Source organism: Pristiophorus japonicus, chromosome 21, assembly GCF_044704955.1.
Source record: "Pristiophorus japonicus isolate sPriJap1 chromosome 21, sPriJap1.hap1, whole genome shotgun sequence".
NCBI lineage: Eukaryota > Metazoa > Chordata > Chondrichthyes > Pristiophoridae > Pristiophorus > Pristiophorus japonicus.
This window is the reverse complement of record NC_091997.1, coordinates 86,273,135-86,290,706: the sequence shown is the minus strand read 5'-3', so window position 1 is coordinate 86,290,706 and position 17,572 is coordinate 86,273,135. Positions and strand designations below refer to the sequence as shown.

General features: G+C 45.9%; 1 protein-coding gene across 2 annotated transcripts in view; it reads right to left on the bottom strand.

Moving 5' to 3' along the window:
• The window catches only part of skic8 (SKI8 subunit of superkiller complex), a 127,148-nt gene that overhangs the window by 1,447 nt on the left and 108,129 nt on the right, over nt 1-17,572 (bottom strand). The window contains exons 1-9 of one of the 2 annotated variants that reach the window (XM_070865193.1): nt 14,353-14,439; nt 13,659-13,708; nt 13,530-13,557; nt 11,643-11,748; nt 8,760-8,932; nt 5,998-6,146; nt 2,925-3,018; nt 604-697; nt 406-498 (exon numbers count right to left, since the gene is read on the bottom strand). In XM_070865193.1, the coding sequence (XP_070721294.1) occupies nt 406-498; nt 604-697; nt 2,925-3,018; nt 5,998-6,146; nt 8,760-8,932; nt 11,643-11,748; nt 13,530-13,557; nt 13,659-13,670 (749 nt within the window). In that variant the 5' untranslated portion in view covers nt 13,671-13,708; nt 14,353-14,439. Of the gene's footprint in view, nt 1-405; nt 499-603; nt 698-2,924; nt 3,019-5,997; nt 6,147-8,759; nt 8,933-11,642; nt 11,749-13,529; nt 13,558-13,658; nt 13,709-14,352; nt 14,440-17,572 lie in introns of those variants that run through there. The other variant, XM_070865194.1, reaches the window with a different exon arrangement.

The window sequence follows — 17,572 nt, the reverse complement described above, 5'->3', positions numbered from 1 at the left end:
CTCGTCGCAAGTCCGCCACGACCTTCCCACTCCTCTGCTGTACCAGGGCCTCGCCGATGCTCCTGCCCACGCTGCAAGCAGCGACCTGGGTCCTGATTACTATACTAGAGGTCAACTGAATAATACCATGATATCATTTACTTTCCATTTTTAGAATTCAGCAGGACACTTGGGCCATGGAACTGCACTATTGGATACTAGTGTACCAATAAAACGCTGGTCTGAAACTCCTCTGACCCATTCCTTTTAAACCGGTTGATATCCTGACAAATATCAGAGGATTTTCAGAGAAACTCATTGAGTGCTTGTTTGCCAGTGTCCCACCACATCATTTCAGCCCTTGGGAGATTTCAATTAGCATTTCAAAACTCAGGTGCATTTATTCCACAAGCAATGCATCATTACCTTGATACAAAATGCGTGTCATCCGGGCAGAAAGCGACACTCAGCACCCAGGACCCATGACCACTCAGGGTACCAGCAAGATTGGCATGTTGGCTGTAGGAAGGGTCAGATGGAGTCGTGTTAATGGGAACCAATTAATTAGGCTGTTGAAACATAACTAGAACAACTAAATCAAACAAGTGTAATGAAACCTCTTACACATCATAAATCTTGATGTAGCCATCATCAGAGGCTGTGATTAGAAGTTGCGAGTCTGGAGAGAATGTCAGAGATCGAATCGGCTTGGCGTGACCTGAAAGTCAAAGAATTGAACCATTTAAGAACTGAGTTTTGCAGGTATCGAAGAGAATTGAATATTTTTAAAATCCAAACATTCTACGCCAAGGAGAAAATGTCACCTCAGGTAGGAAGACAAGATTGAGAGGGATCTCAAATAAAAACAGAAAATGCTGGAAATACTCAGCAGGTGAGGCAGCATCTGGATGGAGAAACGGAGTTAACGTATCAGGTCGACGACCTTTCATCAGTTCTGAAAGGTCAGCGACCTGAAACGTTAACTCTGTTTCTTCCTTCACAGATGCTGTCCGACCTGCTGAGTGTTTCCAGCATTTTCCGTTTTTATTTCGGATTTCCAGCATCCGCAGTATTTAGCTTTGACTCGGGAGGGATCTGTCTGGCTGCAGGTGAATGGTGAAATACGGACGAAGAAGGAGTTTGTAATGGAGATCCATCAGGAAAGAAAGACACCGACACGTTGAAAGTCTAAATATCAAACCAGCATCTTCACAGAATTATGGTCTGGGAAAATTCTGTAACACGGGAGTCAATCCATCTGATAAAGATGACAAGTATACGGTCTCAAAAATAACCCGCTCAGGGGAATGGAGAAGCTTTAACTTGTCTATTTCTCTCCCTTATCTATGATATAGTCAAACCGGAGGTGGATTCGGATTTTACTCCTTCCACTTGCGGGAGGAGGAGGAGGAAGAAGGAAGAAAAGACATGTTCACAATTTATTTTACGAGGGAAACTATTTCCAAAGCTAATCTCCCTCTTTTTCCAGTCGCTTGTCACACACCATCTGTGATTCAGAAATCAGACACATAAGCTACTCACAAACGTCCACCAATGTCATTGCAAAAACTGACTGTGAGACGGTGCAGACTATCAGATAAATGAAGACTTTCCCTCCAGGGTAAATGACCACATGGAGGATCACAAGCACAAGGCCACACCTGTCCACTCATCCAACTCCATGCAATCCCAGTCACGGTCTCCAAGCTACCTGCAATTTCTTAAGGAGTCTGTGTTCCATGTGTTTATATACAGTGTGCGAGGTTGCAGCCCCTCTTCCAATACTTGAAGGGACTGCTCCTCAATTTCTGGTTGCACTTCAGTCCCACGCTCCTGATCTTTGGGCACCCTGTGCGGAGGGGAGCGGGCAGGTCCGAGGGCCTCCTCGTAGGACTGCTCCTTGTCATGGCCAAGGGAGCCATCAGCCGGTCCAGGCAGCGGGCGGTCAAGGGGGTCATTCAGCCCGACTGCCTGCCTCTCTTTCACGCCAACGTTCGTGCCAGGGTGTCCCTGGAGATGGGGCACGCGGTGTCCACCGGTACGCTCGCGGCCTTCTGCGAGAGGTGGGGACTGGAGTGTATCATTTCAACAGGGACAAAATTTTAATTTAATTCAACTTGTAAGGCTCCCTTTAATGTTTCGGAGTGACTATTGGTCCTAACTCGCTAGAACTAGTTAGGACAAATCGTCGCCGACTCCGCTCCGGTGGGGAAGAAAGAGAGAGAGCCTGGGAGCTTGGTTGGGAGGTTGGGAGGAGAGAAGCCTGGTTTGGGGGTGGGGGGGGGGGAAAAAGAGAGGAAACTCAGGGAAGATAAATCACATTCCTCCAACCCTCTTTACACCCACACCCGACATCGTTGGTGTGGATAAAATCCAGAAGTCACGATACTGACACTACATACCCAATAAACCTGTTAATAATCCGCACTCAATGACAATGCCCGATCCACGGCAGGGAGGCGAGCAGTAAGGGTACTTGCGCTTGGGTAAGGGACTTAGGCTGGGGGAGGGATGCACTTGCACTGGGGTAAGGGGGATGTACTTGCACTGGGGTAAGGGGGTACTGCGGCTGGGGGAGGGATGAGTCCTTTCTGCCTTCTGAAGTCCAAATGAATCACGTTACAATGTGCAGTGTCAGGCTGGGCGGTTCCATTTACACATTCCAGAGAAACGTCAGGGTGTGGCTTATCCTCCAAGAGGACCAATCAGCAATAGGTCATGTGATAATGGAGAGCCAATCAGAGAAATGGCTGCAATTCAGTTAGTACAAATAAATGCATCCTTAATGCTTATTGGTTAATCTGTGGATTATTGTGCCCTTACAAAAGCAGGCACTTGATTTAAAGTTATTTTAAAGTAGTTGTAATAGCACAGTAATGTTTCACTATGCTGATCACATGACGTGCTTTCCATTTATCAGCACTGCACAGCTCTGGTAGTTTTACCTTCTAGCGTATGCAGAAGCTTCCCAGTTGCAATATCGAAAATGTTGATGATGCCATCGATAGCTCCGCTGGCTAGGTACTTCCCATCAGGGCTCTGCAGCGAACACAAGATTCGTGCCTTATGATATGAAGCAACATCGTTTTCTCCCCCAGCCCCACAGCAAAATAACTGCTCACAGACCCATCCTCGCACTGTACACAGGGCAATATATACTCGGTCACAAAATACTTAAAAGTCAAATATTTTAGGATTCACTGATTCATAATCGAGTGATATCTATTCAACCACAACCGATATAAAGCTTCAGGAAATAAAGCATGCAATATTTGTGCGATTATTTCAGTGAAAGAAAATATATTGAATATTACTGCAACTGACTCATTTTAAACCAAGGTCAAAGAATATGGGGCTTTTAATATTTAAACTTTCAAAACTTTGAGAGAACATTTAAAACATATACCCTGCAAAGCAAAACCAATAACTCACCCCCTACACACACAACTAACCCAAAAACATATCAGAGTTAACATTTGAGTGTACGACTATCTGGACACATCTAGCTGAATAAAGGAGGAACAGACTGAAACCCGAGGTCCGGGAACAGTCCACTGCTAATTACACAAACTCCTTGGGCGAGACAATGAGCCTACAATTAGAGACTGGATATGGTATACTGCAGCGCACGGCTCAGTGACATCAATGGGTTAAATGTACAATTTCCATTCAGCAAGTCACCTGCTCAGGCATCAGGATCTCTGACCATTTTCACCACAGAATAATCTTGGCATGATTTATGTTGAGAGGTTATTAATTCACAAGGGATTAAAATTCCTACTGCTGGAGCTGCGGAGAAGGGTGGAGGGGGGGGGTTGGGGGCAAGAAGAAGGGAAAGTGTATTGAAGTTAGATGGACCAGTTTGTGAAACATTGCTAATCGCATACTATTTTAAACTGAGAAAAGATGATTTGATTAATTTTGTCAAAATGCCTCGATTCAAGAACCATAATTTCTTGGGGCCGTCGCCTATTTAATTGGTCGCCCCATTTGCCAACCCCCACCCCCAAACAGAGGTAGGGTCGGAGGTCAAACAGCTGCCTTCCTGTCCGGCTAGCAGGTAAGAACAAAGAAAACACATGGGGGCCGAAATTGATGGTCCTACCGCCGGCAAAACTCGGCGGTGTCCCCTCCGTGGGAGATTGGTGAGGCCCTCACGCCGGCGGTTTGAAAGGACCGCTGGGGGAGTGTGCGCTAGCGTGCAACAGCGAAAAAAGCCCCCCCACTCGCTCCCGTCTGAGATTCACCCGAGCGGTCCTCCACTCCTCCAGGAGAAAAGACCGTTGTGTGGAAGCACGGTCGGTTTGAAGAGCTGCAAGAAAAGGTAAGTGAGAATTTTTTTCTTGACTTCTTTTGCAGTGATTTTATGTTAAAGGGTCCTCTGAAGGTTTTGTGATTCTTGTTTTTTTTATTTTTGGAACGTTTTTTTTGGTGCGTTTCTCCCCCCCCCCCCCCCCCCCCGGGCCAGACTCCAGCCTCGGCGTAACTTTCTCCAGGATTGCATTTACCGCCCAGAATCGGAGGGTAACGCCCAGTTTTGCCGCTGGGCACTTTCCCCGCCCTCTTTTTTTTGACCAAACTTCTGCCCAAAGTACCGTCAGGATCTTAGCGGTGGTTTCGGCAGTAAATGGGCAGAGCTTGCTCTTGATCAATTTCGACCCCATGTTTGGCCAGGTCAAGGAGGGCCAGCAAGGTTTACTGTTCCTCTAAACACAGTTACTGACTGTTTGATGATTCTCATCTGATTAACGTGTCCATCGGTCCATCGCTCAGAATACTGGAGGAAGCCATGTGGTTGCAGGCGTGAGATTAAGGCAGGGAGCAACAACTTGTTTTTATACAGCGCTTTTAACATAAAACATCCCACAGCATTTCTCAGGAGCATAATCAAACAAAATGTGACACCGAGCCACATAATGAGATATTAGGGAAGAGGCAGGTTTTAAGGAGCGGTTTCAAGGAGAGGTAGAGAAGTGGAGAGGTTTAGTGAGGGAACACCAGAGCTTGGGGTCCAGGCAGCTGAAGGCACAGCCACTAATTGTTGAGTGATTATAACCAGGGATGCTCAAGAGGGCAGAATTAGAGGAGGGCAGAATTAGAGGAGGGCAGAATTAGAGGAGGGCAGAATTAGAGGAGGGCAGAATTAGAGGAGGGCAGAATTAGAGGAGGGCAGAATTAGAGGAGGGCAGAATTAGAGGAGGGCAGAATTAGAGGAGGGTAGAATTAGAGGAGGGCAGATATCTCGGGGGCTGAAGGAGGTTACAGAGATAGGGAGGGGTGAGGCCATAAGAGTCCATCCAGTTGATATTAAATGCCCAGTGTTCTATTAGTGACCCCAGGTTAGGCTACCACATGGCTAGATATTGGGCTGTGAAGGTAAACTCTTGAATGTAGGGGAAACTAGTGAAAATCATTCATGTTTTTAACATAGTTGTAATGTTTTCTCCTTCCTTCTCCTATGGCCACTCAGGTGTAGCTTCAGGTACCTTGCCCAAGTGACCAGTTACCTTTGATCTATAATCGATGTTATGAAGCTTTTTGGGGTGAGCCATCAATCAAGCTTGATCCTGCCCATGCAGTGTTTTACAGCAGCTTTTAATGGAAGTTCCTCTTTTTCAGAGGGAAAGGGCCATTTGTAGCAGCTGCAGCAGTGTCCGAACTATTGCAGAGAAAGAACATGTGTTTATTGTGCCCTGTTTGATCTCCGTTAAACATTGAATGAATTTAAGACAGAAGTAGACAGTTTCTTAATCGATAAGGGGTTATGGGGAGTGGACAGGGAAGTGGAGCTGAGCCCGTGATCAGATCAGCCATGATCTTATTTGATGGCGGAGCAGGCTCGAAGGGGCCGTATGGCCTACTCCTGTTCCTATTTCTTATGTTCTGAACCGGAGAGTATATCTAGATTAGACCTAAAATTAACATAATCACACCTCCACCAGAACCAGGCTTCAGTCTGCCCTCAGTGCAGCACAACATGTCAACTGTGAATAAAACCCCTTCTCTGGTTTGTCTTACATATGCAATACTGAGGATGAATTTTCCTCTGGTATCCAAGGAAGATTCTTTCTTTCCACTTTCAACGCCAAATATATTAACTTTCCCCAGGTGACTCCCTGTTGCTAAAAACTTGCCATCTGGAGAGAAGGCCACGGCCCAGGCATCAACTGAAGAGAAACAAAATACCTCAATAAAATTAGTGTTAGTTCATGAACACAAAACATTAAAAAACACCGAAAAAAAAACAAGCTAACTGTAAAGAAACCTGGAAATTCAACGTTTGGCTTTGCCGATCCAGCAGACCCAACTGCAGTTTGAACAATGACAAACTTGGAGACAGGGACTAAGCAAGGTTACAGAGCGACACAGGAGGAGGCAACAAGACAGCAGGAAACGCAAACTGTCCGTTTGATGCAAAGGAAAATAGGAATAGAAAACTAATCAAGGCAAACATGGAAAATGCAGCCACAAACCACAATCCCACCCCCCTCCATGGGCCCCTGACCCCGCCCCCCCCTCCCCCGACAGGTCCCCTGACACCGACCCCCACTCTCCACGGGCCCCCCCCCACCCCGCAGGCCCCTGGCCCCGCCCCACTCCGCAGATCCCCACTGCACTCGAGATCCCGCAAAGGTAAAACCGCGCATCTGTGGTATTTTGACTGGGCCACGCACCAAAAAGAGAGAGAACCTTGCCCCTGACCCCACTACCCTCGCACATGATTGAACTCAAAGCTGCAATTAATCGGTCAGAATGAGGCTGCAAGGTGACTTGGATATGTTAGGTGAGTGGGCAAATGCATGGCAGATGCAGTATAATGTGGATAAATGTGAGGTTATCCACTTTGGTGGCAAAAACAGGAAGGCACATTATCTGAATGGTGACATTAGTAAAAGGGGAGGTGCAACGAGGCCTGGGTGTCATGGTACATCAGTCATTGAAGATAGGCATGCAGGTACAGCAGGCAGTAAAGAAAGCAAATGGCATGCTGGCCTTCAAAGGGAGGGGATTTGAGTATAGGAGCAGGGAGATCTTACTGCAGTTGTACAGGGCCTTGGTGAGACCACACCTTGAGTATGTGTACAGTTTTGGTCTCCTAATCTGAGGAAGGACATTCTTGCTATTGAGGGAGTGCAGCGAAGGTTCACTGATTCCCGGGATGACAGGACTGACATATGAGGAAAGACTGGATCAACTAGGCTTATATTCACTGGAATTTAGATGAATGAGAGGGGATCTCATAGAAACTTATAAAATTCTGACGGGACTGGACAGGTTAGATGCGGGAAGAATGTTCCCAATGTTGGGGAAGTCCAGAAACAGGGGTCTAAAGATAAAGGGGAGGCCATATAGGACCTAGATAAGGAGAAACTTTTTCACCCAGAGAGTTGTGAACCTGTGGAATTCTCTGCCACAGAAAGTTGTTGAGGCCAGTTCATTGGATATATTCAAAAGGGAGTTAGATATGGCCCTTACGGCTAAAGGGATCAAGGGGTATGGAGAGAAAGCATGAATGGGGTACTGAAGTTTCATGATCAGCCATGATCATATTGAATGGTAGTGCAGGCTCGAAGGGCCGAATGGCCGACTCCTGCACCTATTTTCTATGTCTATATTTCTATGTTTCTAGAAGAGCTCTGTTACAGACAATAGAGTTTAACCCAGCCCATCATTATCAGATTGTACTCTGATATGAAGGCGAAGATTATTTGGCAAACTATGTGAATTATTTTCCATCTTCCAGCTAAAAACTAACATAAGGTACCCAAACTTAACCAAGTGCTTTACTCGTGGCAGATTACTTTCCAATCGAAGAACACTGATCCAATTTTTGATTCTTCACAAAAACAGTTAAGTTCTTGTGACTGATAAGGAGAGATTGAGTAGACCAGGCCTATATTCTCTAGAGTTTAGAAGAATGAGAGGTGATCTCATTGAAACATACAACATTCTTACAGGGCTTGACAGGGTCGATGCAGGAAGATGTTTCCTCTGGCTGGGGAGCCTAGAACCAGGGGTCAGTCTCAGAATAAGGGGTTGCCATTTAGGACTGAGATGAGGAGAAACTTCTTCACTCAGAGGCTGGTGAATCTTTGCAATTCTCTCCCCCTGAGGGCTGTGGAGGCTCAGTCTTTGAATATATTCAAGACAGAGATCGATAAATTTTTGGATACTAAAGGGAATCAAGGGATATGTGGATAGTGCAGGAAAGTGGAGTTGAGGTAAAAGATCAGCCATGATCTCACTGAATGGCGGAGCAGGCTCGAGGGGCCGAATGCCCTACTCCTAATTCTTATGATCCATCTCCCCCAACATTTCACTGTCTGACTTAAATTCTTAGCTTTCAATAAAAACCCAGCTTTTTAACTAATTTGTTTGAATTCAAGTTTCTCTTCTCTTAAAACCAGTAGTACTTAGTGGAATAACATTCAGTAATCTGCTCAGTGTATTACTGCAGGCACACTGAGGCCACACCTTACATTGGACGAGGTGCTGATCTCTATTGGCTGGAGATGGGGCACATTCACTTCAACTACAGAGATGCAGTCGGGTACAAATACACAGAATAATCTGACAAGTTTAAGCAAATATAAAATCAATTCTAGAAGTGACTGTAGTCTATATTCACAATAATACCCTAAACCACTTGATTTGTGTACATGCATGCTATTTTTGCACGTTTCAACAGTTAGAATTCGACCGATGCGCATTAGTTGTACAAGTTCTGGTCAGAATTATAAGCAACAGTAATTAATTGAAATAAATGATCAATATTTTACCTGGCCCAGCATCCAAAGACTTAATTTGCTTGCCTGATTCCAAGTCCCAGAGGCGGATATGCGCATCCAGAGAACTAGAGGCTGCAGTGGTGCCCGTGTGATTAATATCAACTGATACGACACCTAGCTGGTGTCCTTCAAGAGTCCACTGCAGTTCCAACTTCTCATCCACCCTGAAGCAAGAGATATACATGAATTCAAGCAGTTTAGAAGATTAGCAGGTACGCTGCGCACAGCTAGTCAGGGGCACGATGCTGTGCGCTGCACAATGTATTATTCTGCTGCTAATGCAGACCAGTGGGTGAAGCGGTGTGTCCCTTTAAGAGCACAAGCTCAAATTTGTAAATAGGCAAATCACAAAATCAATTAGAGGGCATTTTCTGAGTGGATTATTAGCTCCTTGTAACTCACTAGACATCGGTCAGAAACTGTATTTTGGTGTTGTTCTTAAGTCAGTCGGATGAAGATCGGTTGTTTTAAAAGGACAGCAGCTTTACACCACGTAACACGCAGTGCGTTATTTATTCAGCAGCTGCCCCTTTAAGACCACAGAGTCCAATGGTCAAATATTCGGAGCTTCAGGTCATTCAGTTTAACTGGTGTTTATCAGGGAATTTTATAAATTGAAGTGTGCTCGGAACAGTAGACCATTCAATTAGATCATGTTATGTACGCACATAATATTTTTACATATTACTAGCAGAGGCCCAGTGACGTTGCTGAGTGAGTTGGAGGGACACCATTTTGCTACCTGTGGTTACACATTCTCCACACGCATGATTTTATCACGTCACCCGCCAGGAGGCGGAAGATTTTTTTTTAAACTGTCTTTAAAACGAGTGAGGTCAAGCAAATGATCCTTAATTAGGTAAAGAAATCAAAGTTAACAACAACTTATATTTATATAGCGCCTTTTAACATAGTGAAAAGTCTCAAGACACTTCACAGATGTATTATAACAAATTTCACACTGAGCCACACAAGTAGAAAGTAGGGCAAGTGACCAAAAGCTTGGTTTTAAGGAGCGTCTTGAAGGAGGAGAGGCGGAGAGGTTTAGGGAGGGAGTTCTAGAGCTTCGGGCCCAGGCAACAGAAGGCACGGCCACCAATGGTTGAGCGATTATAATCAGGGATGCTCTGGAGGGCAGAATTCGAGGAGCGCAGATATCTCGGGGGGGGGGGGGGGGGGGTGGCGGTTTGTGGGGCTGGAGGAAATTACAGAGATAGAGAGGGATTTGAAAATAATATTCGCATTATATAGAACTTGTATAGTATAATCACTTTAAGCAGGTAACTATGGCCGTTGGATGTATATAAAAAATTGACACTGCTCTCAGTAAGTCAAAGGATATGTTATTTTATAAGGACAGGATATATTGTGTAAAATAAAATGTGTTTTTTTGCTAAATTGTGGATGTCTCCATTTAAAGACAGAAAGCCTAATTGATTAAGAAAAGACTGGTGATTGCATTAACTGTTATTCAGCCCAGTGATAGAACCATGGTTTTATTTAGGGAGCAATTAAGAGCCTGTTAACATTGTGGTTTGTTAAGATTTCTGTATATTGCAAATGGGACTTAAGAAAAAACACAAAAACTTGTGTTGGACAAAGTATGGACAACATTTTATAATAAGATTGATAGACTAATACACTCTCCCGGGAGAGTCCCAACTCCACACACTTTAGGTACACTTTCAGTAAAACACCCAGGAAATGGAAAAACCCCATTTGTTAATTGTTTTTAGATACTGAACTGCCACAATCTCTCTCTCCAGTCCTCTAGTCAGCTGTGGCTCAGTGGGCAGCACTCTCGTCTTGAGTCAGAAGGTTGTGGGTTCAAGTCCCACTCCAGGGACTTGAGCACATAAATCTGGGCTGACACTCCAGTGCAGTGCTGAGGGAGTGCTGCACTGTCGGAGGTGCCATCTTTTGGATGAGACTCGTCTGCCCTCTCAGGTGGATGTAAAAGATCCCGTGGCACTATTGTGAAGAAGAGCAGGGAGTTATCCCTGGTGTCCTGGCCAATATTTATCCTTCAATCAACATTAAAGAAAGAGATGATCTGATCGTTATCACAGTGCTGTTTGTGGGAGCTTGCTGTGCGCAAATTGGCTGCCACGTTTCCCACATTACTACACTCCAAAAGTACTTCATTGGCTGTAAAGCGCTTTGAAACGTCCGGTGGTGGTGAAAGGTGCAAGTCTTTCTTTTTTAAAGTGGTAAAGCATCACATAAGCTTATTTTAAGTTTAAAATATCAAGTATATTTATTAAATAAGCAACTAAACATCTGCTTTCCAACTAACTTCCCTACTGGACAAAGCAAAATATCACAACTGGTAAGAATAACTTGTAGATACATAAAGTTATTTTTCTCTTTCAATGCCTTATCACTGTGGGAGTTTATAATATCCTAAAGTTTTTCGGGGGAATGTTAAATCGATTTCTCTCCCTTCCAGGAATTTCAAACTCACTCCCCAAAACAGAAACTAAGAGTTACTGGGACTCCCTGAATATCTGAATATTCAAATCTAAAAGGAACAATCAGTCATTTGCACACTGAAGTGGTCCCACGGCAATGGTCTCATTTCAATTATTTCTCTCTCCAGTCTGAAAATGTTAACACTGTATCGACACAGGTTTGGTCAAAGGTATTGAACTGATGTCCCCAAGACGAGATTCAAAGGAAAAGGTACCAAAGCAGACCAAAATATTATTTTGTCACACCCGTATTGCAAGTGTTCTTTAAAAAAAGTAAAGCATCAAGCTAGTCTCCTCAAGAAAGTTAAGTGTTCAATTGACGTATTGCATTTAATGTCAGTGTCCAAAGCATATTTCTAAGTTCCAGAAGTTGAAATATTCTTCAAATCAAAAGCAGACCTACCATTTCCAGACTTTAACGAGGTCATCTAAAGAGCCGGTCACTATGGACTCCGAGCCATCCTTCTCACTCTTTCCCCAGGCCACAGACCAGATCGAGTCTTCGTGAGCTTTAAGGAAATGAGAACCAGAGGCTAATTATTGAATGTTAACAAGGCGAACCTTTACTGCAAGCAATAGGCAAGATGAACTGAAAGGCGAATGGCAGAAAGGCTTACAAAAATCCTATTAGAAATGCAAAGCCTGTGCGAGAATCTTGAATATTTGAGCATTCAAATCTAAAAAGGAACTATCAGTCATTTACAAACTGAACTGGTCACTCGACAATGGTCTAATTTGAATTATTTCTCTCACCAGTCTGCAACCATGAACATTTTAACACTGTATTGTCATAGGTTTTGTAGAAGGTTCTGAATTTCCATTAAAAAAAAATTAAATATACAGGTTGAACCTCCCTTAGCCGGAACTCTCAGGACCTGGCCTGTTCTGGATAAGGGATTTTTCCGGACAAGGGGTGGCCATCTTAAATTGAATGGTACAGGTACTGAGCAAGGGGATAGCGGGGCTGGCTGGTTTGGGGCTGGGAGTGCGGCAGAGAGATCATTGGAAGCGGTGGATCACGGGGTCAGGCCAGCGATTGCGGGAGTCGGCAGCAAGGAAGGACTTTAATTTGTTCATGTCGGAGTTCTGCGTATGCGCCACCCAGTGGTCAGAAATGGTTCTGGACGAGGGATAGTTCCGGATAAGGGAGTTCTGGATAAGGGAGGTTCAACCTGCACTATTTTGGATACATCACAAAGATAGTACAACTGGGTGATTTTTCCTCTGGAATATTGATGCCAATACTCTAAATAAACGTAGGAAAAACAATGAAATAGCTGATAAGAATTTAATATCAGTCAGATCGTACTCACGGAAGGTTTGAAACAATTAATTCAAAAGGAAAATAAAATCATAAGTAAAATTTAAGAAATAGAAACATAGAAAATAGGTGCAGGAGTAGGCCATTCGGCCCTTCGAGTCTGCACCGCCATTCAATATCATGGCTGATCATTCCCTCAGTACCTCTTTCCTACTTTCTCTCCATACCCCTTGATCCCCTTAGCCGCAAGGGCCATATTTAACTCCCTCTTGAATATATCCAATGAACTGGTCCCCTGGTTCTTGACTTCCCCAACATCGGGAAAATCAGTTCATCCCCAAAATCAGTTTATACAGCCAAATTCTGGAGGCGTTTGTAAGCTCTGGGCAAATCACTTGTATATCTACGGCAGCAGTGTGTAACACCGTCTACAGACCAAATCCAAGCCACAGTCTCCTTCAACCTGACCTGTGGATCATTTGAGTTTTTAAATGCAAGGGAGACTTGGCTGAACAATTCAAACTCCTTGGGAATGGAAGATCAGAAATGGTTGCTTCCTAATTGGCAACAGTTTTGAACCAATCAGGAAAGAGCATCCGAGTGCAGGAAGTTTAAAAAAAAAAGTCTGAAAGGGGCAATGCGAAGTTGGCAGCAGATATAATAATCAGCAGGAGCAGCAGACAGGGCACCAAAGGAGCAGCGAGTGGGTGGGCGGGCACCAGGCAATGTAAAGGGGCAGCAGAACAAAAAAAAGTGAGCGAGAGACAATTCTGATGCGAGGTGAGGAACACTTTGATTTTTAGTGTACAGACTTATCAGGGTAAAAGGGGTCTCTATGTTTAGTTTATGCTGGCCATCTTAGTTGGTGGTGAGTTTGACTTTTAGCATACAGCTCATACTTGGATGTCTTTAGTCAGGACCATATAGTTTAAGTATTAGATTCATTTTAAAATGCTATTTTCAGCAAAATTAAGCCAAGTAATTTCCTTTCCATATACAGTACATTACTATAAAATGTTAGTTACTCACCATGCTCTTGTTTGAACAGGACACTGTACTGAAGATAGAAAGAGGAATGTTAGTGCATAAAGCATTCAAAATAGTAAAATGCAAGACATTTTGCTTCTTTTACAAAGGTAAATTAACTTATTTCTTTACCTGTGTGCTCATTCTTCTGGCTTCTGACCAACGCGGACTGATGATTTACTCTGGAAAGGAAGAACTTGTATTTAAATGGCACCTTGTCACAGTCCTTGGTGCAAAAATGCCACGTGAGCAACTCTAAAGTGCAGTCCCTCTCATTTGGGCCACGGCTCAGTGGGCAGCACCCTCGCCTCTGAGTCAGAAGGTCGTGGGTTACTTGAGCAAATAACCCTAGGCTGACACTCCAGTGCAGTGCTGAGGGAGTGCTGCACTGTCGGAGGTGCCGTCTTTCGGATGAGACGTTGAACCGAGGCCCCGTCTGCTCTCAGGTGGACGTAAAAGATTCCATGGCACTATTTTAAAGAAGAGCAGGGAAGTTATCCCCGGTGTCCTGGGGCCAATATTTATCCCTCAATCAACATAACAAAAACAGATGATCTGGGCATTATCACATTGCTATTTGTGGGAGCGTGCTGTGCACAAATTGGCTGCCGCGTTTCCCACATTACAACAGTGACTACACTCAAAGTACTTCATTGGCTGTAAAGCGCTTTGGGACGCCCTGAGGTGGTGGTGGTGAGAGGCGCTATATAAATGCGCGCACAGCGAGGGCCGTGGATGAGGAGTTTGAGCCGGGAGAGCGCGCTGCTCCCCTCCCCTACACCCGCGGGGCGCCAGCGCTGGAGGAAGAGCTGGCGGCGCCCATTACCCGAGTCTGGAGGCTCCGGGCTCGCTCAACAGGCCTTGGGCACCATGACAACTCTCCGCGGAAGTGACGACACTGTCGCCGCCGGTTTCCGGCTGTACTGCGCACGCGCGATCCAGAGTGCAGGCTTTCGTGGCTTTGCTACGCATGCGCGCGATGGGCCAAAGCCGCGCATGCGCGCCGGGTCCCCTTTTCCCACAGCCTCTCCCTCTCTCAGCAATGGTCAACTGGTGTAGCCATGGTCTCTCCAAGCCTCTGCCATCTTATCCCTCCATTGCTCATTGGCTGTGAAGCCCACTCAATTCTGGTTTAAGTTTGGTACAGCAACACCTATATTGACAAACACTGGGCCAGGACTTCCATTTCTACAGTTCCCATCGCCACCTCGGAACATACCCGAATAGCAAGAAAGACTTGCATTTCTATAGCGCCTTTCACAACCACCGGACATCCCAAAGCGCTTTACAGCCAATGAAGTACTTTTTGGAGCGCAGTCACTGTTGTAATATGGGAAACGCAGCAGTCAATTTGCGCACAGCAAGCTCCCACACACAGCAATGTGACAGTGACCAGATACTCTGTTTTCATGATGTTGGTTGAGGGATATTGGCCAGGACACCGGGGTTAGGGAAGGTCATTAAAAAAGTACTTGGATATGCAGTTGAAGTGCCGTAACCTACAGGGCTACGGACCAAGAGCTGGGAAGTGGGATTAGGCTAGATAGCTCTTTGTCGGCCAGCACGGACACAATGAACCAAAATAGCCTCCTTCCGTGCTGTGATCGTCTTATGTGTAAAATCCTGTCCCTGCATTCAGACTCACACGAGGCACATGCTGAAGTCAAGGTCACTCAGGACTTGCACCTTTATTACACAGCTCTCGAATGCCTTACTTGCCTGAGACCTGTCTTTATATACCTGTGTGGAACAGGTATGCAGTGTCTCCTGTAAGTGCACCCCTTGTGGTAAGGTATGCTTGTAGTTACAGGTCATATCTAGTTACAGTCATGTATAGCATGGTAAGATACAGTTATGTACAGTAATGTGAGAAAAATGACATCACCCTTCCCCAAGGTCTTATTGTCTTTATAGATTCAGTCTCTCAGGTGGACTACGCTCTCGCGTGGAGCGTCTTAGTTGTGGTTCAGCTGTTTGCCTTGGTGCCTGTTTTTCTTTCGGTGTGATTGTTGGTATCTCGCCTGGGCTGTCTGTTTCGTTCAGTATGATTGTTGGTGTCTTCCCCTGGGCAGTCTGTTGGGATTGCCTTTTCCTCAGGTTGTTCCCTCTGTCTGTCCACCAGGTGTGGTGTGAATTCCACATTGTAGTCTGCCTCTGGTTCAGCAGTGTTGTTGGTAAATCTACTTTTGACTTGGTCTACATGCCTCCGGCAGGTTTGGCCATTGTCCATTTGTACCACCAGTAGCCTGTTTCCTTCCTTGCCTGTTACCGTCCCTGCAAGCCATTTGGGACCCCTGCATGAACACTTTGTCCCTATCTCATTCCACCTCCCCGTCGAATTTCGGTCATGGTACTCAGTTAGCTTACGGCGCTTTGCCTCAACGATGTCATGCATGTCTGGGAGGATTAATGAGAGCCTTGTCTTTAAGGTCCGTTTCATCAATAGTTGCGCGGGGAGAACTCCAGTCAATGAATGCAGACGAGATCTGTCTGCCAGCAGCAGTCGTGACAGGTGGCCCTGCAGTGTGGGACCTTGGATTTTGAGCATGCCTTGTTTAATGATCTGCACTGCTCGCTCCGCCTGGCCATTGAAGGCCGGCTTGAACGGTGCCGTCTTAACGTGATTTATGCCGTGGTCACTTATAAAATCTTGGAATTCTGCATTGGTGAAGCTCGGACCATTATCACTGACCAATATGTCAGGAATGCCGTGCATTGTGAACATGGTTCCAAGGCTCTCCACAGTGGTGGAGGTGGTGCTCGAGTTTAAAATGGTGCATTCGATCCTCTTTGAAAATGCATCTACCAACTATGAGGAACATTTTGCCCATGAATGGGCCCGCATAGTCTATGTGCACCCGCGACCACGGTTTGGTGGGCCAGGAGCTCAGGGGGGCCTCCCTGGGGGCATTACTGAGTTGGGCACAAATGGTGCACCTTCAGACGCAGAGCTCCAAGTCCGCGTCAATGCCAGGCCACCAGACGTGAGATCTGACTATGGCCTTCATGAGAACGATCCCCGGGTGCTCGCGGTGGAGCTCCTGGACAAACGCCTCTCTGCCTCGCAGAGGCATAACTACTCGGCTGCCCCACATCAGGCAGTCTGCTTGTAGTGACAGCTCATGCATGCGCCTATGGAAAGGTTTGATCTCCTTGGGGCAGGCATCGCGAGCCTCTGCCCAGTTAAGACACATCTTTTTACTAGGGATAACATGGGGTCGCTGGTCGTCCAGGCTCTGATTTGGCGAGCTGTCATGGGGGAACCTGTGGACTCAAAGGTTCATGACTATCTCACAGTCCTGTTCGTCGGACCCTTCTGTGATCGCCAGCGGTAGCCTGCTAAGCGCGTCGGCACAGTTGTCTGTGCCTGGTCTGTGCCTTAGGGTGTAGTCGTAAGACGCCAGCACGAGTGCCCACCGTTGAATGCGCGCCGAGGCGTTGGCGTTTATTGCCTTGCTCTCTGATTGGAGGGACGTGAGGGGCTTGTGGTCTGTTTCTAACACGAACTTGGCCCCGAAAAAGTATTGGTGCATCTTTTTGACACCGTACACGCACGCGAGCGCCTCCTTCTCCACCATTCCGTACCCGTGCTCCGCCCGCGAAAGTGACCTGGAGGCATAAGCTATGGGTTGTAATTTACCCGCACCACTGACATGTTGTAAAACGCACTCGACCCCATACGCTGACGCATCGCATGTGAGAACTAGCTTTTTACCTGGATCAAAGAACGTCAAAACACTGTTGGAACACAGAAGGTTGCGTGCCTTATTGAAGGCACGTTCGTGGGCGTCCTCCCAAAACCAATCGCACCCCTTTCTGAGTAGCACGTGGAGAGGTTCCAGCAGCATGCTTAAGTTCTGCATAAAGTTCCCAAAGTAATTGAGTAGCCCGAGAAAGGCGGCAGTTCCGAGACATTCCAGGGCCTGGGTGCCAGGCGAACTGCTTCTGTTTTGGACTCTGTTGGGCGGATTCCATCAGCGGCAATCCTTCTGCCCAAAAATTCAACCTCGGGCACGAAAAACAGGCATTTGGATTTCTTAACTCTT